The 23580-nt window shown below is 36.7% G+C and overlaps 1 protein-coding gene across 2 annotated transcripts in view; it reads left to right on the forward strand.

Annotated features, from left to right (window-relative positions):
* Window positions 1-23580, forward strand: part of MRC1 (mannose receptor C-type 1) — a 1874292-nt gene that overhangs the window by 1379841 nt on the left and 470871 nt on the right. For both annotated transcript variants that reach the window (XM_044064625.1, XM_044064626.1), the window contains 2 exons: window positions 6328-6433; window positions 21941-22173. In XM_044064625.1, the coding sequence (XP_043920560.1) occupies window positions 6328-6433; window positions 21941-22173 (339 nt within the window). The remainder of the gene's footprint in view (window positions 1-6327; window positions 6434-21940; window positions 22174-23580) is intronic.

A 23580-nucleotide genomic window follows, 5' to 3' on the forward strand; every position in this document is an offset into this window, starting at 1 on the left:
TAGACAGTGTTGTTACTCTGACATATGCCAGGTGAGTATCTGAGTTACAAGGCATTATGGTGAGTCAATCCTATCTTATTTTTCACAAGAATAATGTTTAATTGAATACAACCCTGCCATTATTTCTAAAGTAATCTCAGAGTTTACTTTAAGCCTGAATATCCATCTTCAAGTCTTCTTTCCTGAACCAAAGAACAAGGAGGAAAGAATTCTTCACTCTCTGGATGTCCTCAGGCAGTTTAGATACTACCTACACAAAACTCGACCTTTTGTACATTTGTTTTAGGAAAGGTGACCAACTGTCTGTCTCCTGTGAAGGTAAGAGGAAATGAAAACCAAGTGTCAAAGTTAACTATTTCCAGTTGGTTGTCTCATGCTATTACTTTTAGTTATGCTCACCACAATAAGCCACTTCCAAGCAGGCAAGCAGGGTTGCTGTTCTTTCAAGAAGAGCATTACCTTATTCAGTGGCTTTCTGGAAAGAGGTGGACTCTAAAAACATTTTAGAGGCAACAACATAGTCCTTTCTATATACCCTTGCAAAGCATTACAAACTGGATTTCTTTTTTAGATCCGGGGCAGACTTTCCTAAGGCAACAACATGGTCTTCTGTATATACCTTTACAAAACATTACAAACTGGATTTCCTTTGTAGATCCAGAACAGACTTTGCTAGAACCATACTCTGGGGCATCTGGAGTCTTTGGTAGTGACCATCCTTGCTTTTTCCTACTCCTGTCTAAGTTATGGGAATCTACCCATATAGCTTAGGCTACTGCAACTGTTAATGATTTATGAACACAATACAGTTATATAAAAAAAACTTACCATAGACATTCTAGCAGATCACCATTGCAGTAACTGTCCCTCCCTCCAGCATCCTTTACCTGTTGACACAGATAAGTTGCCAGGTATGGTTATTTTAACCCCTCTGTATATCATTTTTGTTATAATTATTTTGGTTTCCTAACACATGTACACAAGGCTTTTGACTCCTTTTAGGCAAAAAATGCTCTGTAGCTTTTAGCATTACACCTGCTTTTTCTATGGAGTACCCTGCTTGCTATTTGCAGATGGAACACAAGGAAGGCTCACAAAGGTTTGAGAAGCTGGCCGATGCTGGAGGGGTAAACCCATATAGAACAGAACATCTACTGTTACGGTAAACTGTACTGTCCATCATGTCTCAGACACACTGACTAATGGGGAGGTATATTATGCAACTTGAGAAAACAATGTAGTGCAGAAAACCCAGCTATGCTGCTTCAAAGAAAACAGAAAATGTGTATGTTTTTGCCCGTTTACAAATATTTAATGAAGAAGTAAGGAATGTAGCTTTTTTCTCCAGTTATGTTTCTAGTTACGTCCAGGTAGCAAATTTAGTTTTCTGGCATTATACATGGTTTTAAATGCTATTTCATCTCTGCTTAAAAGGCCAGATGAAAGTAAATCCACAATACAAAGCACCAGGAAAAAAAAATATATATATATATATATATATATATATATATATATATATATATATATATATATATATATCACTTTTTACCTGTTGTAGATACAGTGCCATGCTTTCAAGCAGTGACATTACTGATGTGAATTTTTGCAGTGAGCCACAACTGTCATCCTGACAGCAGTACAGCAGTCTTTAGTGAATTTTGTAGCAAAAAACCCCGTTGTTACTGCCAGAAAGTTTTATAATACAATCTAAAAGAGTGACTGAGGTATGAACTTTTATACACAGGCAACATATGCATTGTTCCACTCTCATTCACTGCCTCCATCTAACATTTGACATTATGCTGATTTTCCACATTGGGAAATGTTCTGATGAAAATTTGCTCATTATGCAAAGTACAGTAATGGCCTGTAATAGTTCAATGAGTTGTCATTACATCAGAAGCAAAAATACTGTTTATTTGTTCTGAATAAGAAAGTTTTTTTGTAAGTGGAATTATGACACCTCGTATGCAATAAAGTATATTATACAACAACCCCCCATTAATATTCCAAAACGTGCACGCTGATTGGTCAGCATGCACGTTGTAAATCAGACTTATACTAATGGAAAAAGGTCTGGTCGCCCAGACTTTTTCCATTAGTATGTCTTTTTTTACAGCAATGGAGAACGCAAGATCTGCATTGCTTTTTAGACACTGTCTCACTATGTTAAAGGAGTTTAACATAGTGAGACAGCTTTAAAAAAAGAAACGGAGATCTTCCTTTTTCCGTTGCTTTTCTTAAATTTGTCTCGCTATGTTAAATGGGTTTAACATAGCGAGACAGCTTTAAAAAAAGCAACAGAGATTCTCTGTGCTTTTTTTAAAGCTGTCTCGCTATGTTAAACTCCTTTAACATAGTGAGACACTTTGTAAAAAGCAACGGAGATCTTGCTTTCTCCGTTGCTTCCACCCACAGCCCTGATGTACTGCATAAGCATATGCATGCGCAGTACATCAGAACTGCCGCAGAACACCAGACAGCTGTGGAAGGGCAGCAAGGAAGCATCATACAATGCCATTATTTAAGAAAAGTAAGTGTTTTTTTTTCTTAAATAATGTCATTGTATAATAGCAATAACCCACTTCTGGGTGTGGGTAATGCTGGATTTACCCACAGTTGTCTTTGTTTGGTCACTCGGGCTTCGCCTTCATGACCAAATCACACCAACTGTGGGTAAATCCAGCATTACCCACACCCAGGCGTGGGTTATTGCTATATTACACACGTGTATCTTTCTACTTGGTTCTACCAGCTAAGTGCATTCTGTAACTGAGGGTCATAGCATATTATTTTGAGATATTTGCTACTATATGTCATGTGGTTAAAGAGCTGTGGTTCAATATTAATAACAGGCAGTTAGTTTTCATGTATCCATTTACATGTTTTGCTTTTTGCTTTTTGCTTTTTTTTTCAGTGAGACCTGACTCGGAAAAGTGGAAGATAATCAGAACTACTATGATTTACTGTAAAATATATTGTTTATGGTTTTCTCTAAATAGGTCTAGCTTCTGTGAAAGTTCTGCAGATATGCACTCTCAGTGTGCAAGTAAAAAAGCATCATTGTGGCCTTTATTTAAAGCTTTGCAGGCTTCCTCCTGTATCTCCTGTATCTTAATGGTGCATAGATTCATAGGTTAATGTTAGGATGTTGATCCAGTGGATTGTCTAGCTGCATTATTCCATTTTGAATTTACTAACACATGAATCAATACCATACCGCTGACACGGTACATTAATTTGGACCTAGTTATGTCTTCTTTCCATAACGGCTTTAGGTGACCAAACCAGAATTGTATTTTTGATAGCTCATCCAGTCACCCAGACTGTGCTTAAAAAGGGTCATGGAACTGCTATGCTTTACATGCATGGGGAATGCGTTCCATAAAATTATCTATCGTGCAAACAGGTCCTATTTATATTGTGATGGATATTCAGCTGTCTTGAGTTGGTGCTTGGGGTATTATTAGTTTTGTGAATGCAAATGAGGTTGCATAGGACCAGATCCTTTGAGGCTTTGTAGGATAGGCAGAGGACCCCCCTCAAAAGTCAATAAGACACAAAAAACATTGAGTGCTTTAAGGCAGAAAGGGTTGCTCAAGGCAGACAAAGCCCTTGATTTCTTAGTAAGGAAATGCTGTGGTGTCTTGGGTCATGTGCTTAGATTAGTACATTCCCAAGGTGAATTATACTCTATAATTAGCCTGATAAGGGATAAGTAGAGAGGGATAATAACTTCCTTGGTACCCAAAGATATATCCCTTCTGATTAGTCTGGCTGGCTGTAGAGAGACACTTTCTAGCAACTGTGATAGCATGATGGGCAAAGGATAGTTTATTGTCAATGAAAGTACCCAAGCCCCTAATGAATGAGTCAATTTCTAGGGGGGTTGTTACTTATGTGGTAGATGCATGGGTGCCTACATTTGCCGAAAGACACAGTGCGACATTTTTTGGCATTTAGTTTGTAGCTGTGGTCTAAGCACATTTTGTTAGTGTATGTTACACTCTCCTTGAGAATCTGTTGGGCAGCTAGAGTGTTTATGATAGCTTTTCAATCTTCAGCAAACATTCTAAGCCACAGGCCCTTGGTGATGGCCTTGTGAAAGGGTGCAGTCTTACAGGCAGCATTGTTTCTCTGGCAAATTACTTGGTGTTTCTGTTCATTTAGTGGCAGCTCCTAACACCTTCTGTTTTTGACTGACAAAAATCTGTATAGTGCCTAACAAATGAGGGCAGTTGTTGGAAGGCCTGCTTTCTGCAACTTTTGCAGGTTAACAAACTATTATAAATGCATGAAATAGTTATTTCTACATGCCATTGGGCAGTGTAAAAATGCCATCTCCCTCAAAAACTTAGGTTTCTGTGAGCAAAATATCCAAAAGCTGTGTGGTGCTGTGCTTTTTATAGTTGAGTGTAGTGGACATAGCCTAACCTTGGTACTGAGAGGAGATGATTCTGCCCACCCCCTCCCCCCCCCCCACCCCACGCCTTGGTTGAGAGATGTCAGATGTTAGTTGTTCATTGTTAGGTAACAGGCAGCAGTTTTTGTTTAGATCAAGCCATTGCTAGTTTGTCTTCTTGTCTTTATACTAGTTAGAGACTATAAAACAGTGATTGTTTTCAGTTGGAGAGAAAGAGATGATAAGTTGACAGAATGAGATAGACCAAGAAAAAAAGATATTTTTGTTTTATTTTATTGGGTTGCAATAGCAGCTAAACACTGCTGCTGGTGCTATTTAGCAAATAATCCCAAGAAAATTACTGATCTTAATCTTGTTCTAAAGACTTTACTGGGGAGGGGGATACCTTTGTTACACAGAAAAGGAGACAGTTGAGTGGATGGAAGTGGATTTACTTTTGGTGGCAACCTTGACTCATCTTTTGATAATGAGTCTCAGGCAATTAAGCCAGTTTCACTGAGCAGAATCAAAGCACTGATTTTCTTCACTTGCTTGTTTTATTTATTTTTTTATTTTTAATCAGTATCAATTATATATATTTATTTGATTCAAGAGGTAAATCTGTTTACTTGGAGGGGTCCGGGGTATGCTCTTCATGAAAGAAAACTTTTGCCAGTTGCTTGACTCTCAAAAAGACAAGTTGAGGACATAAACCATGTATTAATAAGACAAGATAACTCATGACTAATGAATGTATAGGAAGGGGGTGTTCCAATAGACAGTGAAGAATAGGAAGCTTCAGGAAATCAGGAGGCACCATGGGGTACCACTGAGCCCTTTGCTTAGGACTCCATTATACCTAAAGCCAACCCTGTGAAGAGAGGTGCAGATTTTCATACTGCACTGTAAAATGAATAATCATAGGATCATCATAGAATCATAGGAAGTTACTAGACTATTGGCCCTGAGGCCCTTACAAGTCTAGCTAAGAATTACAATCAGAGTTCTGCATTTATGTTGGCTACTTTTTATTGCTATAATCACCATTGCCATAAAAGAATTAAGCAGTAAATTCACAGAGGTCACATTGCAAGTGTTTCAGTGTCACCTCTGTGCATTTATTGCTTATTATAGAATGGTATTAAATGACTCTGTCATCTTGGCTACGTTAGTAATGCAGCGTAGAGATAATCTGCTTAAAGTGGAAATTATATCTATGAGAAATATAGAAAGCATGAAGTTACATAGTTGTGTAGCTTGTAATTTAGTCATGACTAAAGAAAATTGGTGCCACATTAAACAGATTATCTCTACACTGCATTACTAACATAGCCAAGATGACAGAGTCATTTTATATCATTCTATAATTTGCATGCTATTAATATTTTAAATATATGGCACTACTTAATGAAATTATCCTGCAGTTTTATGGCAGCTCTAGGATTTTCTATGAAAGCAGAATATAATATGGACATAGACTGCAAAACACAACATATTTAAAAAATGTGTACAGTAGAATCAAAAACAAAAATAGAATTAGAAACGTTTTATTATACAGATTCATCTAAGGTTAACCATGATTATTTTATAAAGAAATGAAAGAACAAAAAATGCAGAACTCACAACTTTTATTTTGTTCAACAAATCACTCAAGGATAGATAGTAAATGACCAGTAAAGGCTGCAGGTTATCCAGATGCATAAAATATAATTATTTATTATTATTGTTTAATAAATAATTATATTTTATGCGTCTGGATATCCTGCTGCCTTCCTGGAAGTTTACTATCTATCCTTGGGTGATTTGTTGCATTTAACTGGGTGAATTGGTATATATTTTTGTGGTTGTTTTTGTAACTTTTATTTTGTGTTTATGTATTTTTTAATGAATGCTGTAATATGATTTACCTTATTTTCCTTCTACAGATTGTTGACTGCGTATTAATAGCTACCGGCAAGGTATCAGAATCCGGATACTGGCTGGATGAAGATTGCAAACTTTCAAGAGGTTACATATGCTACAAATCTAGAGGTGAGGCCAGTATTTATCTTTTTATTTCACAGTGTCGAACATTTGTAACATTTCTGAAGAGACAAGGCTGCACAACATTAGCATAAAAAACAAGTAGAAGTATTTCTGAATCATATTATTTGTCCTTTTTACATCAACTGCAGTATGGTATTGTAGAAGTAATGTAATGGTAATGATGCATTTATAGAAGCTATATTTTGAAGACTAAACATAACTATGTAGGTGTTTAAGAACTGCAAAGAGTTTTTGGAGCAGGCTAATATGATGTCAAGGCTAAGGCAATGAAGGCTTTGATAATATTGTGAACTCATAATGTCTTATTCTGTACTTTGCAGGAGAAAAATGAACACTAACTGATACAACTGAATTTTACAGTCACAAGCATAGTAAAATGCAACTATTATTTCTAATGCATTGCACCTATTTCTAGGTTTGCCACCTCTTCAGGTATCCAAGTTGCATATAAATCAAAGGGGTAAAAATTTCACAAAGGCAAACCATTCAGTCTTCACTGTATGATACTTTAAACTCACTGCAGTGGAAGCCGATGGGATAGATGCAGATCACCCATGGGATATATACAGATCACCCCTTAAGGACATACCATTGTTTCAACTATATGGCATTTGAATGTTCATGACTATTTAATTTAACTTTTCAAGTCTTTACTGGTGGACATTAGGCTGGGTTTTAAGCTCTGTTTTTCCAAATTATTGCCATACAATCCAGTTATGCCATACTGATGAGCCCAGGAAAAAGGATGAAACATGACATGTCTTTAGTTAGTGCAGTTTGGCTATATTGGCCTGAAAGGACCAGTAAGGGCAAAACAAGTAAAAAAATAAAAAGGCATGGGCATTCAGAAACCATATAACTGAAACACTAACATTACCTTAAAAGATGATTTACATATATCCCATGGGCCTCAGTAAAGGAGGTTTAAGGTATTACACAGTGGAAACTGTACTTTGGCTAGGTCATTCTTGTAATTTTTACAGATGTCCAAAATTGAGAATGGGGGTGGGGGTGGCCAAACATATGGCATCATAATGGGTGTGGCCAGTGCTGCAGAAATCTAATAATAGATATGGCTAAGACTGAAGTGCAATGCAATGAGCTTGGCAGGTTGCAAGATTTTAATTAAAAATGCAAACAAACAGCAAGCATGCATAGGATACTCACTGCCATAAACCATTTAAAGAACATGTAGAAGAGAAACTTAAAGTTATGCATTTACAAAAAACACACACCTGTTGGGAGTAGGTCTGTCCTCCATAAAACCATGACTAATGTCGTTGAAGAGAAGTCCACATTTCTGTGGCATTATGAGAACCAGGGAAATCTACTGGCACAAATGTATTTTATTATTATTATTATTATTATTATTTTATTATTATTTTATTAACAGTCATCTAATTAAGTGACTTGTTCAAAGTTTCTCATCGCACAGGTGAAGACTGAAAGATTTTCACCCAGGACTGCATGAAAAATAATTTTCAGTTCGTAGTCATACAGTGTTAGATAATGGAACTTAATGTTTGGGAAAGGGGGGGACATTCTTAGAGGAATCACTAAAGTAAAGGGAAACAGTGTGCTCTGGGAAAAGAAGTACAATGTACTCTTGTCTAAATCTCTACAGGTATAAGAATAAAGGAGCACCATTTCTAGATAGTAGGAAGGTGCAAAAAATGGTGTTGGGGGAATGTATGTTGTGGATATAAGGAATAACCAAAGGTAAAAGATTGGGCTATCATGGGGAGGTTCACCATTGTATCATACAAAGTTATCTTGGAGAAGCAACATTCAAGCTAACTTGAAATAATATCAAGTTATTCCCTGATTTAGGAGTATATGTATATAAAGTGGACTGGATCCCTTGCCCTTGCATTATATGCTTCTAACGTGACTGTTGAGTATTCAGGAGATATTGCAGAAAAAATACACAGAACTTAAAGCCGGTTCCAGAATTTTTATAAAATGAAAACAGTGTTTCTGGTGGATGACTCACTCTCCTCCCACGTAAAGAGGCCAACGTGATACTTACTGATTTTTTTTATATTATGTATCATAATATTAACAAACAAATATAAAAATGCAGTATTTCTGCCTCCTCTGTTATTCAGTTGCCATTTCTAGGCACATATGCTGAGGCCTTATGATTCTAGTCGAAACTGGAGTAACAGTGTTCTCCTTTGTGAAGAAACAAGATGATGGGGAAAAATGGCTCCTTTATATAGACTGGGAAATGTAAACTCATGCGTGAATTTTATGATAGTAGATTTCAGATTGTGAAAGAGTGGAATCAAAGATTAGCTGTTAACTGAAGATGTACATTTTCTTGCGGATTTTAATTGGGAGAAGCTATATAAGTAAAAAACATTACCAAGAAAAGTATGGGATTTATGAATGGAGGAGATGAAAATACATGGGTAGCTATGAGAAACAGAAATAATATTTGATACTGAAGTTTTAAAATGCATTGTAGATAAAAAATACAAATCTGTAAGGTCCATATAGTAGCATTGTGGGTACTTCACTAATCTTTCTAAACGTGTGCTACACCAGTTATTATTAATTTGGGCTTTGATTTGCCACTTATTTGATTTACAGTCCATTAAATGGTTTTATGACTGACCCTTTGTCAGTGGTAACTCAGCAGAATCTCATTTGGCCAGTTAAAACAATGGTTTTAAAATGTACAGTGTCATGCAGCCCTGGGGTAATTCCCTTACCCTCCAAGGTTGTGTGATTTCAGAAAGGTGAAAGACTGTGAAAGGTGCAGCCACCCCCATATGGGGCATGTGGAGGTGCACTTTGTCTACTAAAACACCTTATCTAACCTTCTTAAAAGTGTTGACCACTTACTTGTAATTCACTGAGTAGTCACTGGTGAGTTGTGTACTGCAGTGAATGTTGTCAGTGCTTTATCATGAATACCATTAAAGAGTTAATTATCGAGTAGACAAACCACCAGCATCTCCTCTAAAAGGCTCAAGTGGTCCTGGTGGACTTTTGGGCAGACAACTAGCAGCTGCATGGATAAAATGGTATAACCATTGAGACTAACAGTAACATCAACAACAAGAAGTCCAAGAATGTTATCTATCAATTCAACCTCATCTAACACCATGGTATTAAAAGAAGACGTACAGCAAACAAAACAAACTTTTTTCTGCACAGTATTTCAAATTACAACTAGACAACAATTAGACAACTAAGAAATGCCACCAAAAAATCAATACTTCAGGATAAAAAAAAAACTATTTCTTCAAACTCCAACAAAATCATCATAGTCAACCCCAAAGCTTCTGGTCAGGCATAAATAAACTCTTACATCCAGGACACTCCAAAACACCCACCCCATCTGGTCTCTCCCAAAACTCTCCAAATGAGATTGCTGATGCTTTCAACAGCTTTTTTACTGAAACTGTCCAATCTCTAGCTAACTCCCTACCACCTCTCAGCCCTACCCTATCGTCCTCCCCCACTACCTTACCACCTACCTTTCACTTAAAACCTATTCCTACAGCCCTCATCTATACTCTGCTTCATAAACTCAAACCCTGTACACCCTCAGCCAATCTCCTACCACCTGAATACCTTCAAACTGTTGCTAAAGCTCTTGCCTACCCCATCTCTATTCTAATTAATAGAACCATAACTGAAGGCTCCATTCCTTCACTATGGAAAATCTCTCACATAATCCCACTTCACAAAGGAGGGAACTCAACTGAACTCTCCAACTTTCGGACCATAGCCCTACTATCACCACTGGCCAAAATTATGGAAAAATGTATCCACCAACAAATTCTTGACCACATTCTCCAATATAACCTTCTAGCTGACTGTCAACAGGGTTTTAGACCATTCCACAGTACTACCACTGCTCTCTTATCCTTTACAGACTGTATTAATAAACATCATAACAATAATATGCTCTCCTCTGCTCTGTTCATTGATCTCTCTAAAGCTTTTGATATGGTCAACCATCAATTACTACTCAAGACACTCAACTCATTCTCACTTGACACGCAAGCATTACAATGGTTCAAATCCTATATGCACAATAGACAGCAAGCTGTCCTTTGGGATAATAACCTATCCAAACATCTCCCTATTACCCTTGGTGTCCCACAGGGCCCTATCCTGGGACCTCTACTCTTCTCCATATTCATTAACGACCTTTCTACTAATCTACCTCTACCTACCTGCATACAATACGCAGATGACTCCACTTTGATTTGTAAAGCAACCACTTTATCTGGACTCCATGCCATCACCCAATCAGTATTCAACCAAGTAGAAAACTGGTTCCAACAACATCATCTCCTCCTTAACGCCAAAAAAACCCCCAAACTATTACTATTTACTCCAACTAACAAATCCACCCCACTAGACTTCTCTATTACCTCCATCAATGGTACAATCATAGCTCCTGACCCAACTACAAAACTCTTAGGTGTACTGATTGACCACAACCTCAACTTTGACGCTCATATTAATGCCACCATCAAAACTGTAAACAGAAAACTTGGATCCTTATATAGGATAAAACCTTTTCTTACGCCAGAAGCCAGAACTACTATTGCCCAGACCCATCTGATCTCCACTCTCTTCTATGCCTCCCCAGTTTATACTAATCTTTCCAAAAGCAACCTAAACAAACTGTCTACTTCTTATAACAATATTGCCAGGTTTGCTACTGGGTCCTCATTTAGAACACATCACTGTCTAATCCTAAAACTTCTAGGATGGCTTGAACTAAATAACCAGCTAAAATTTCAGCAACTCTCCATTACTCATAAAATACTATACCAGCCTAGTAATACTCCTATTCTCAGTAGCCTCATCTCCCCCTACACAAACCTTTCTAACCTTCGCTCAGCAAATAAACTACTGGTTACCACCCAGAAATCCCACAACAAGGCAGGTGATTCTCTTTTCTCTAATTCTGTGGGGAAGATTTGGAACAAACTTCCCACTAAACTTACATCTCTTTCATCATTACCGCTCTTTAAAAATCAACTAAAAATTCACTTAAAACACAATGGCTTTGTCCTTGAACTAACCCTGAGTAACCCCCCTCCCCACCATAACCTTTTCTATATATCTCCTCCTTAACCCACTTTGAAGTATTTAGCAATTTCATCACTCTTCCCCGTCCTAGTATCTTATTCCCATCATGCTATCACTGAGCATGCTCCTTACTACATATTCCTTCCTCAGTGAACTCTTATCTTCCCACCTCGTACATAAACCAATCTATTTCTTACACTATGACTATAATTACTTCCTCATGTACTTATCCTCCATAATTTCTTCTACTTCCCTGTCCTCCATAATTTCTCCTACTTCCCTGTGTTATACACCTTTCATAACCTTTTTATACACCTTTCATAACCTTTTTATATAATTTCAAACGCACATTCATACCCATTATACTAACATTGAACGATCTATCTCTTTCCCTTGGTCATAATACTGTATTTTACCTTATTAAACCCAGTACTCAAAATCTGTATATTTTTAGTTCTGTATAACTTAAGTTGATGAAGAAATTCTTATTTACTTTACATATTGCATGTATCTTTTTTGTATTGTCTTGATTTTATCTAGTTTAAAAGTGGAGCTTTTCTCCCTGGGCCTCTACTGAAAATGGACATGTATTCAGTTAGACTAGCCTGGTCAACAAATGTAAAATAAAATAAATAAAAATAAATAAATAAATTACAGTACAGATGTTTAAACAAGACTCTAGTACCTCATAAGGACATATATAGACATTCATTGTCTCAGACTGTAAATAGAGGCTATCAGAACAGAGAACCAGATTAATTTCCTTCTAGATCAGAACAATTTCTGATCCATCAGTCACATGGTCAGTGAGATCTCTCCTATTTCTCCTGATATAACAATCTTTGCATTCCTTGATCTATATTATCATTATACTGTAAGTCATTTGGTGGCCTATAAGTGGCAAATAATGAAATATCTGAGACATACCGTTCTTTAAACCAGAAATCTGTCAGTGTTAATGCATGTATGCTCTCTGTAGTTATTAAATGGTTATTAAGTTCCTGTGGTATCAAGACAGACAGTTTTCATGATGACTTGCAAAAGAAGATTACGTTCCAGGGTTACCAGGTTAAATTTGATAATGACTGCTGTTCTCTTCTGTTCTCTTGTCTTATCTTCTCTTAGAGATGACCTTTTTGGCTGATGAGGTTGTTAAAAATACTAAAACATCCTTGATATAACCTGTTTGAGTTAGAACAAGATGACTACAACAAAATACAACTTTTGATGCTCCACATGAAGCATTTTCTTTATTATAAGAGAGATATCATTCAATCTGCAGATATTGTCAGGTGATAGGTACTTGAAAAAACAGTCTGTGCAAGTGCTGAAAAACTCAGCTGTAGTTGAACTGATGATCACATTGATGGACGAATGATTTAGGAATTAAGACATGATCTCTTTAAAGTAAGTATACATTTGAGTGAAGCTGTTATTATATCAAGTGTGTTGGTATATTCTCTGTTACTTGTACTTTATTTATTAACCCGTTTTATATTTTTAGTTAATACATCATCAAACACAAATATTAATTAATGTTACTTAACCACTTAATATAGCAAACAAGTAAATAAACAACCAAATAAATACATATATACATGCATACATACATACATACATTAATGTATGACTGTGTGTTATGAAACACTTATGTGTTATGTAACAAATACTGAGAACTATAATATGCCACTTGTCTTGCATAGAGTTTCATACAAGAAACAATCCCTTAACATCAACAACTAAAAATCTCTGAAAGGCAGCAATATTACATGAAAAAAATGCTTATTGCTACATGGCGCCTTATTCATCTTTTTTACCAATAAGTGCAGACCAACCTAACTGAAAATTATTTTACCATCAGTTAAGTAGTATCTGTGACATGTTACTTTACATGCCAGGTATTTTCTGATATTTAAACGAGCCTCTGCAATTGCAGGGTTGGTCTTTCTTCTACTTCCCTCCTATGAAGTTCATTGCAGACAAACTTGGATTCCTGTAGTCCCTGACTGAGAACTTTTCTTGGCTAATGGCAGATACCATAGACTGGAAAAATACCATTTATATTCCATCAGTCCTTCATAACTTATTTTTCTATGCATTTTTAGGTGCCAATAGATGAACTGACAGCAGTGGCAGACAATAGACCATGGACAGACCTCAGTTTTCAGATCAATCACAGACTAGAAATGGATTCAGATGCTTCTATTCCAAGGCAGACTCAGAGTGCACTAGCCATTATGTCTTTTGTCCTCACAATCTTTGAATTTGTGACTTTCTTCTGTATTTATCTATATTTTATCTTGTCAAGTTAAAATGTATGGAAACTTAGCAGTCATTTACTATGCAACTCTTCCAAAGTGACACCTTCCTGACACATATCAACCATTCATGTAGCATTTTTGACGCACTGGGTGAAATGGACAATAGATAATATCTTTGCTACTCTAGTTTTGTCTGTGACATGGTAACTTCATGTCTCTTCAGTTTTGGTCCGTAAAATGATACCTTCATATCCCTTCAATTTTAAAGTCTACAAGGCTGAGTAAAATATCTTAGGACTGTGACTACACTGAACATTAAAAATCAAAATCAAAGTTACTACTAGAACATGGGAGAATTATGGATTTCAGAGAAGTGGGCAAAACTGGGGCATTTAGCATTATAGATGTATTTTCTGTCAGTTGTTGTTGTCTTTCGGCTTTTCCTGGTTAGGGGTCACCACAGCGGAACTCAGGTCCGCTAATGATTGGCAGTAGATTTTCATGGTGCCGAGTTGCCAGCTCGATGGCCAACCGTCAGCGAAGGCACGCCCATTCACGCATGTCTTTCAGAACGCCACTCAACCCGCAGGGAGGACATGCAGACTCCACACAGAAGGCACTCCCCGCACACTAGCTGAGAATCGAATGGGAGAACCTCTTGCTGTGAGGCAACAACACTACCTCTGCACCACCGCGGATATAGATGTATTTTCTGTCAGTATTTACAGTAATTCCTGTGGGAATTTCTGCTTGGATCAGTGCTTATTTGGATTCTATCTTTGACAAATGCTTGCTTTTACTGCTTCTGAGGAAACTTTTGAGCATTTATCTCAGAAGTGCAGTGTATAGATACATAGATAGAATTGCAAATAAAATTGTGCCTATCCTTACTGTTGTTACTTTGCTTTAGTTTCATCTTTTGAAAGGAATGTATTATATTTTTTCAGCATTTATACATTATTTACTATATGTATTTGTGATTCTTTCCTTGAATAAAGTTATTTGAATGTACTGTAGAGATTTTACTCTGACAAGAATATACCATTTAAATTGCTAATAAGTGTTCTTGTAAGGCAGTTTAATATGGTTCAAGTGTGTGTAACTAATTTTTAACACTGGTTTGGCAATTGTTTGGGTTGGTGTACTGGAAATTCTTTAAGTTCTATCAGTTGTAAAAGAATTCTGAACACTTTTCCACTTTCCAAACTTTTTTTAGTGATAAAAGAGCAGTTTGCAGCATGTAGGTGCTTGGGGCTATACTTATTACTGGGAATTTTTAAGTGCTTATTGCGATACATTACCCAGTACTGTCAGTTTATTATTCTGGCTGGTGTTCTCTCTCCCCTGACTTGATGGATACTAACTCTGGTGCCCCCCACCAAAATATGGTTGACCTAAAAATCAAAAAACAAAATAAATATGTCTCAGCCTATGGTCAGTGATTCTGTTGGGGCCATTGCTCAGCCTGCAGACCACTTCCCTTTTGCCCTGTCTCCCTCTAGTGTAGCTTTGCCAGCCACTATGGAACAGATTTAGACACATTCCCTGGGGTTGTTCCAGTACCTGGTACAGGTATGGGAGAACCAAAACCTTTAGATGCAGGAGTAGTCTATGGTAAGAGACCCCTAGCCAGACATAATACTGTGTCCCCAGTTATTTTATCTGGTAGTGAGGATCACTAGAAAAAGAAACAGAAGCTTCATCATACAGCTGATAATCAGATTATAGCTGTTTATAAGTCTGTGGTTTCCTTGGCTACTAGTGTTCTGCAGACAGCTAATTCTGGTGGCTGTGTACCCTTACTTCATCCTAATGCTAATTTAGCTGGAAACATTTCTGTTGTTTCAGAGAATGGTGAGGTGTCCTATGAAAATAATGGTGATTAGCAATACTCTGATTCTTTGGATAGTGAACAATAGCTTAAATACAAACAATTGTTTACTTTTCCTCAGATGACTGCTAAATTCAGTGATTTTTTTTTTTTTGCTTGGGAAAGTCAGGAAATACCCCAGCGCTAGGCAGGGTATATGACCTTATATAGGATGAGATGCCCAATTCTGTGGCTATCCCCTTCCTCCTATCAGTTTGGGAAGATGTTTATAAAGCTGCCTGCAGGATAGGAGTATCTATTCCAGCAGTCCCTAAAAAGTTTCAGAGAAAATATAGGGTCACTTCAGACATTTTCTCATTTGACTGCTGACCCATTTGCAATCTCCCTATCTGACTGCTCAAATAAAAAGCCCTTGGCTTCATTTAATCCAACTTCCCCTGACAAAAAGTGAAATGGTTAGATCTTCAGAGCAAAGGATGTCTCTTTCTTATAATCTAGCCTTCAGAATGTTTAATTAGCAAGGCTATACGTCAAAATTTATTTTACAGTGTGCATTTAGTTTGGATGATTTTGCTGCATCCCTACCTGCAGAGCAAAAGTCTAATTGTTTCTAAATATTCTCAGGTTTCAAAACATGCTTTGAGAGTTGTGCTTGATTGTACAGATGCAGTCTCGAGAAATGTTTCTTCTTCTTCTGTTGTATTGAGATAACATGCTTATTTACATAATCAGAATTTCTCTGTTGATTTAAAAGCTGAAATTCTGATTGCACCTTTAAGTCCTGAACTGGTGTTTGGGACCTTTGTTACGCAGATTCTCAAACAGTTGAATGATAGAGGCAAATTAATGCATGGCATATTTTGGATATTTCATGCTCCCAAGTTCTTCCCAAACAATGTGTCTTCCTTCAAGAGGCAATTCAATTTCAATGTTCTCACCTATACCAAAATGTGGTCATCAGCTACAAAGCTTTCTCTTCCCTCAGAATATGGAGGCGGTGAGCCTATGAGAATAAAAACAAAACTATATGAACATATGTAGCTTTCTGGTTTATATTTGTTTTCCATTTTAAACTTCTGTCTTCATTGCATCTCATTGGTGAACAGAACCCAAACTAACTCCATGCAAAACACACAGCAGAGAAACCAGGGCATGGAATCTTATCACTGACATGGTACAGCACGAACAGCTTAACAGGAATGAGAATTATGTTTTATAAAAGAAAGATCTAGAATGGCAAATAAGACTGAATGCTGGAAAAATACTGGGCATGAATTCCAAGCAATCCATCAAGTGCATACTAAACTTGAGAAAATTAGACCATTACCTTTTTTTACTAAAATATTCCACCCCTACTTTATACCATATCTATGCTTAAACAATCAATACTTTGTTTATTCCCACCCCTTGTTTCTAGGAACCCAAACACCCAAAGAAACAAAGACAGAGGCAATTGTTACACTCCAACAGAAGAATCCAAATCTCCAAGCCTGGATGACACCGATTTAAACTATACCCAAGGAACAAAAGCAAGGACCAGAATAAGATGGCACAGCACAGGACTCATCATTACAAGCTGGACAGGGCTATCTGAATGTCTAAAGACTGGCAGCAACATAAGACACACTCACCTTTCTGTTAAACGCAGACTGGCTTCCCTACTCATTGTAGTTGGATGATAAGGCATTAGCTTTGGCAATACCTTCCCACAAGAATGAGCTGAAGCACTGGAGAGGTCTTAGACCCTAAGGAGCTCAGATTCACTAGACATCCACTCCCCCATATCCAGAAGAGTCAGAACACATCAAATCCAAACAAATACCCCCAAAACCTTCTTTACCAACTTCCAGCAGATCCATCAAGCAGTTCCCATGAAGATATCCAGAGCACAGATACTGTGCTCGTATAAGACCAAGCAACCTTATCCCCACCTTTCTTTTTCTAAGAAGATAGCAGGTTAAAGATACAGCAAGAACTCATCTCAATAAAATACATCAGAAAAAGGACATTTCTCAGTTCTTAATTCTTGCATGACTTTGCCTGACTGTCTCAAACAACTTTGATAACATTAAATTCTTATTTTCTACTCGGCACAAATCTGCTCTTTAGAATTGGCAAGACATTTATAATAAATAGCAAATTTATTTTGGTTATTAGACAAAATGACATAAAGACCTCACCCTGTACAAGGAAGAAAATGATTAATCAATCTTTCATTGCTTCACCTTAAAGGGATTATTCTAATCAATGTTTATTTTTTAACCTTAATTTTTAAATGCTTTTCCAGAAACTTTTTTTTAATGATTACTGTACTATAAACCCATCGTGTAATTAGATACTTGTAAGGTTCGAGAGCGACCAGGCCTGAACCATGCGCTTGATGAAACTACATGGGGTAGGGACATTCCTGGGCATGCCTCAAACCAGATTGCATAAATACTCTAAGCTTAGCCATTGTAACTTAGAAACCTTGGAGCAGCACTCATCTGCTGATTATTGATGATTATAAAGCAGAACCTAAACTGCAGCAAGGACGCAGTATTTGATTCTTCGTTTACAAAAATGTTTTAATGGCTCGAATCACTGAATGATTACTTAACCAAAGCTTTACACCCCAACAGGAAACATCAACTAAACAAAACTTTGAACCAGATGAAACTGAGAACCTGAAACAATGGAGAAAGAATTGTCCCAAGTAATATCAAAGTTCAAATGAACCGATATAAGTGAGATAACAGACAAGGCGGTTTACAGCATCAACAACCCTGAACAATCCTCTGCATTTAAAATTGGCTGTATTCTTCCATAACAGACCAACCCCCAGCAGTTTATCCACTCCACTGATGAGGCACAATGAAGAAAGAACTTTAAAATGGAAAAGAAATATAAACCAGAAAGTGTACATGCTCATCTAGTTTTTTGCATTCTTTCGAGGAGCAGAACAAACAAAAATACCAGTCAAACAAAAGTCAGGAATTACAAAGGCAATGGCAGGAGGATAATTTTTCAAAACCAAATAAGAGGGGTTCTTTCCTGAAAAAGAATCTGCACCCACAAGTGAATGATTATGCTGAGCCACATAGTACACCCCACCACCCTTTGTTTGCTTTCTCCTTCCTCATGTTCCCTCTCAGCTCTGCAGCCTGGCCACAAGCAGTCTGAGACAAATGGGTTATGAGATTAATTCAGTGAAGATACACCTGGCACTGGATGGAAAATCCTCCCTTTTGCAATGGAATTCTCCCATATCCACCAGACCAGAGAGAGCTGTGTTTCCTCCAGTGATCCATCTCATGGTAGAAAAAGGGGTCAAAGAACCAGTGCCTGCAATACACAAAGGCAAGGGATTTTACCCCAGAATCATTTTGGTAGCAAAAAAGGAGCATTCCTGGATACCCCTCCTAGATTTGTCCTTTCTAAACACCTTTGTAAAGGTTCCAAAGTCAAAATGCTCACCTTTCAGTTTCCACTTGACAACATATTGCTTCAGACTTTTAGGCATTATTACTGGTTCAGGAGGGTTACAGTTAACACTGGATACACACACCTCCTTTCAGTGAAATTCCTCCCTATCCTTGAACCAAACAAAGTTTTCCCCTTAGATTTTTCAACACGTGCTTATCCTAAGAGTCATACTACCAGTGCCTTTAGACCTAAGGGAGGAGGCTTTTACTCCAGAATGTTTCTGGTTTCAAAAAACAAGCATTGTAAAAGTGCCAAAATTCAAGATGTTAGCCCTTCAGAGTTTTTTACCTCTTTTGCGTTTTTTGGTAACATATACCTAAAAGATGCTTAGCACATTTTCCTTATTTTGATAATTTATTGATCTTTGTAGAGTCTTTTGCCAGATATCAGGAGTCTTTAAGGGTTTCTTCACTTCTTACCCATCTGGGCTTCCAGGTAAATGTTCAAAAATCTTCCTTTACTCCATCACATGGGATTATACTTTTTAGACTGCCTTATAGATGCATCTCTTCAATCCTAGGATGCATGGCTTTTATGATTCTCAGGTTATACATGTTTAAAAAATATAGACCCAACATTCTCATCCTATGGGATTTTCAGATTCCAGTTTTTGGGCTTTATCAAGAAAGAACTGCATTGGTGGAGGCAATACGATGCATCAGGTTTTTTTTTTTGGGGGGGGGCAGTTTCTTTGGAGTTAAAGGTGAGCGACTTGTGGGACAGTTTAAATATACAATAGCACAAAAATGTCAAAGAGGTGTTAGCTGTAATCCATGTTATTGAATCTCTTCATGACCTGTGGTCCACAGGACCATTACAAGTTATTGCAGACAGTACGACAGTGATATGGCATATAAACATATAGGGGGGCACCAGGTCTTATACCTTGAATAATATTTTATAAGCCCCTAAGTATCTTAACATTCCATCAGAACAAAAGGTAGTGGTAGACAAAGTTAGCATATCCAGGACAGACCCTCACAAATGAAAATTAAATGAGTGGATCTTCTAGGAATGGATGCAGTTGTGGGAAGCACCTCAAATAGATCTGTTTGCTTACTTTCTGAACAGAGTAAGTAAATTCTACACAGGGATTCCTTGCAGGCAGGCAGACCTGGAAAACAGATGCATTTTAATTCCAGTGCTTTCCACTGATATCCAGTGTCAGAAGGACTTTTCAAATTGTTTTTTCTAATTTGCAACATTTTTGCTTCATGGTGCTTTTTTTTAAAACTCCCTTTACTTGTGTATTTACAGTGGATTATTTAGAATATTTTGGACAGTGTGTTTTGTGTGGGTATATGTGTGTGTGTATGCATGTTTCATTTCCTGAGTTGGAAGGAGTATTCTGAATGGAGCAGTGGCATTTTGTATTGTACTTTATAGGAAACAAGCTATATAATTGTATTTTGAAATGATTACAATAAGCTGCATTTACCATTGTAGTTTTGTAGGTCTGATCTGGAGTTCTGACATTTGTTTTGTAGTTTATGTGACAGAACATGCACATTGACCTCAGGGGAGCATCCTGGGTAATAAATGTAATACCCAAACTGCACTTCTTTCATTAGAGCTGTGACTTGTGGGAGTGAACCATAGTGGAGCTGTGATATTTTGCACTACAGTAAGGTATAAAACATGTTTTACTTGTGCAGTGCTTGGCAATGTTTAAACATCTGGTTATTGTTGTAATCTTTTAACTGCTGCATCATCATCATGGCAATTATACTTATTTGTAGATTAGCTAGCTTGTTTACTACTGTTATATTTCTTCTGGTTGCATTATTTGTTTTGGTTTATGACCTTAATATTATTATTATAAAAAAAAAATCAATAAAATAAAATAAAATAAAAGAAGTTAAAAGCTCTATCAACTATGTTAGTTACAGTGTTTCTAAGATAAAATGTCAATGTTATAATAGTTTATTTGAAAGGAACCTATTATATTGCTTTGCCAATATATTACTTTGGATCCCTCACATATGGAAAACCTGCTTTGGACAGTTACTGACTGATTTGTATTGTAATATTTTTAACTCATTGTAAGCTGTGTTTATTTTTGTGTCCATCTGTATGTAATTATGAAATATTTTACCTGATACATCTTTTGACTAGTTATACTACCTGAACTATGATGTAATTATGAGTGTTTTATATTTGTTATGGAGATTTGTTCCCTAGGCCTCTGCTGAAAAGTGATCTTGCTTGGCCCATTTAGATAATCCTAGTGAACAAATGCAATAAATTAAATAAATAACATGATCAGCTGGAAAACAGCTGTGGGGTGATTTACAACATTAAATATAGATATGATATAACTATGTTTTCATACTTTTGTAATTAGAAGTAGAATCTTACTTTTTTAGTGAAGACTTGTGTAAAAGGAATATTCCGTTTTTATACATATTTCTTGTCACTCTGCATCCATCCTTAGTTTTGGCAACTGTCAGAGCAGTTATCAGACTGAGGGTGTTTCTTATGGTATTCCTTTAAAGGATTATGGGGGGATGAAGAAGCTTCACAATGATGTTATTCGACTCTGAAAAACAGCCTAATGTTACTGAGGTTTGACTATACATTTAAGCATTTTGCAAAGCTTATGTATTTATTTTCATCTGTCTCTTACAGAATGTGAATAATTTGCTAGCCATTACACTAACACTGGAAGCAAAAGAGATAAAAACATTAAGTACAAGTTGGTGTAAAATGTTAGAATAAGATTTTGATGCTAATATTTTATCAAGACTTATTACTACTATTTGCCACATTTCTGAATATATTAATGTTTCTCTCAACACAGTTATTTATCTGTTTGCACAGCTGTCATGCAGAAGTATTTTGAGCTGATGAAGCTATTTCTTTTTGTCTTTTCAGACCCTAACATACCACAGAAGCCAACAGCAGACACAATTAAGGACACCATCACTTTTGATAACAACACTTATAGAATAGTCCAGAGTAAAATGAAATGGGATGATGCAATGTCTGAATGCACTGCCAAAGGTTATAATCTTGTCAGCATTCTGAATGTATATGAAAATGCTTTCCTCTGGCTGCAGGTTCTTAAGTTTGGAGAGCCCATTTGGCTAGGCCTAAACAGCAAAAAGGTACATTGAAATGATGAATTTAGTAGTTTATTTGAAAGGAAACAATAATTTTATTGGAAAGATATTTTTGAATGTTCCAGCTGACATGCTTCACAAGCTGTCATTTCATTTTGTGTAGTATATATAACGCATAGTTTAATTTGCTGTGACTTCCCCTCAGTAAATTATGGATGGTCCTGTGTTAGAACTGTGACAATGCTCACCTATTTATAGTCATCTGCATATCTTGTCACCAGTAAATGATGACCTGAAAAAGTAAATTTGAAGATAATTTAGTTAGTAGCCTTGTTCTAAGAAATGTTATTTGTATCTTAGATACATTGGTAATAAGGTTAAATCTTTCAGACCAATATCTGTTTAAGGTGAAGTGCTGAACGCTGGAGAATTGTTGGCAAACTTGTTCAATGCTTGCTTCTTGCAGAAGATGCTACACAATGTTTCTGATGTTAGAATTTTTTATAGAAGACTCAGTTTTCAAACTGACCCTTGTGTGAGAATCTTAGAGACGTATTAAACAGGGTAGTGGTATGGGACCTGATAATATTTCAGGCATTTTCTAGGCATATTGCAGTAAATATATTTCAGCTACTATTAGTCAATTTTTAATAGAATGTTGCATTTTGGCATTGTTTCTGCTAGCTGAAAATTTGCAGACATAATTTCAATTCATAAGGGGGGCCCAAAGGATAATATAAGTAATTACAGATCTATCAGTCTTACTTCACTTGTGGGAGGAGTTTTGAGAGATTTCTACTTTCCTTTCTTAATCAAGGCTTTCAGGGATGTTTAATGATCTTCACTAAACATAGATTCACAAAAAAAATGTTCTATGTTTACTAATTTAATTGAATTTTATGACCCAGTGACAATTGCCTAAGATATGGGCATGTCTGTAGTGGTGGTCTATTTGGATTTATCTAAGGCTTTTGACAGTGTCCCTCATTCTGCTATAACTGATGCCATGCTCAAACACAAAGTTAATCCATACATTGTTCACTGGGGGGCTAACTGGCTTCATAGTAGGTTGCAGAGAGTAAGGATAGGAAATTTCACATCTAACTGTATTGAAGTGAACAAAGGGGTGTCCCAAGTCTCGTTTCTAGGTCCAATATTTTTCAACCTGGTACTTTATTTATTCCTAAGATATTTAATGCTCGAATAGCCAGGTATGTAGAGGATATTAAAATAGGCTGTGTTATTACATTGACAGAGGATATTGACCACTTCAACACTTACATGTGTTTGGTGGCTGAACGGTTAGACTTAACTAGACTAAAGGTTAATAAGGATAACTGTGATACTTTGCATTTTGGGAAACCAGTGGTTGAATATCAAATAAACGTAGGTCCCCAAGAGTTACAGAAGTTGGCAGAATATAAGGATTTAGATATTACTATATGTAAGTAC

Source organism: Protopterus annectens, chromosome 3.part0, assembly GCF_019279795.1.
Source record: "Protopterus annectens isolate FY-2018-M chromosome 3.part0, PAN1.0, whole genome shotgun sequence".
Classification (NCBI taxonomy): domain Eukaryota; kingdom Metazoa; phylum Chordata; order Ceratodontiformes; family Protopteridae; genus Protopterus; species Protopterus annectens.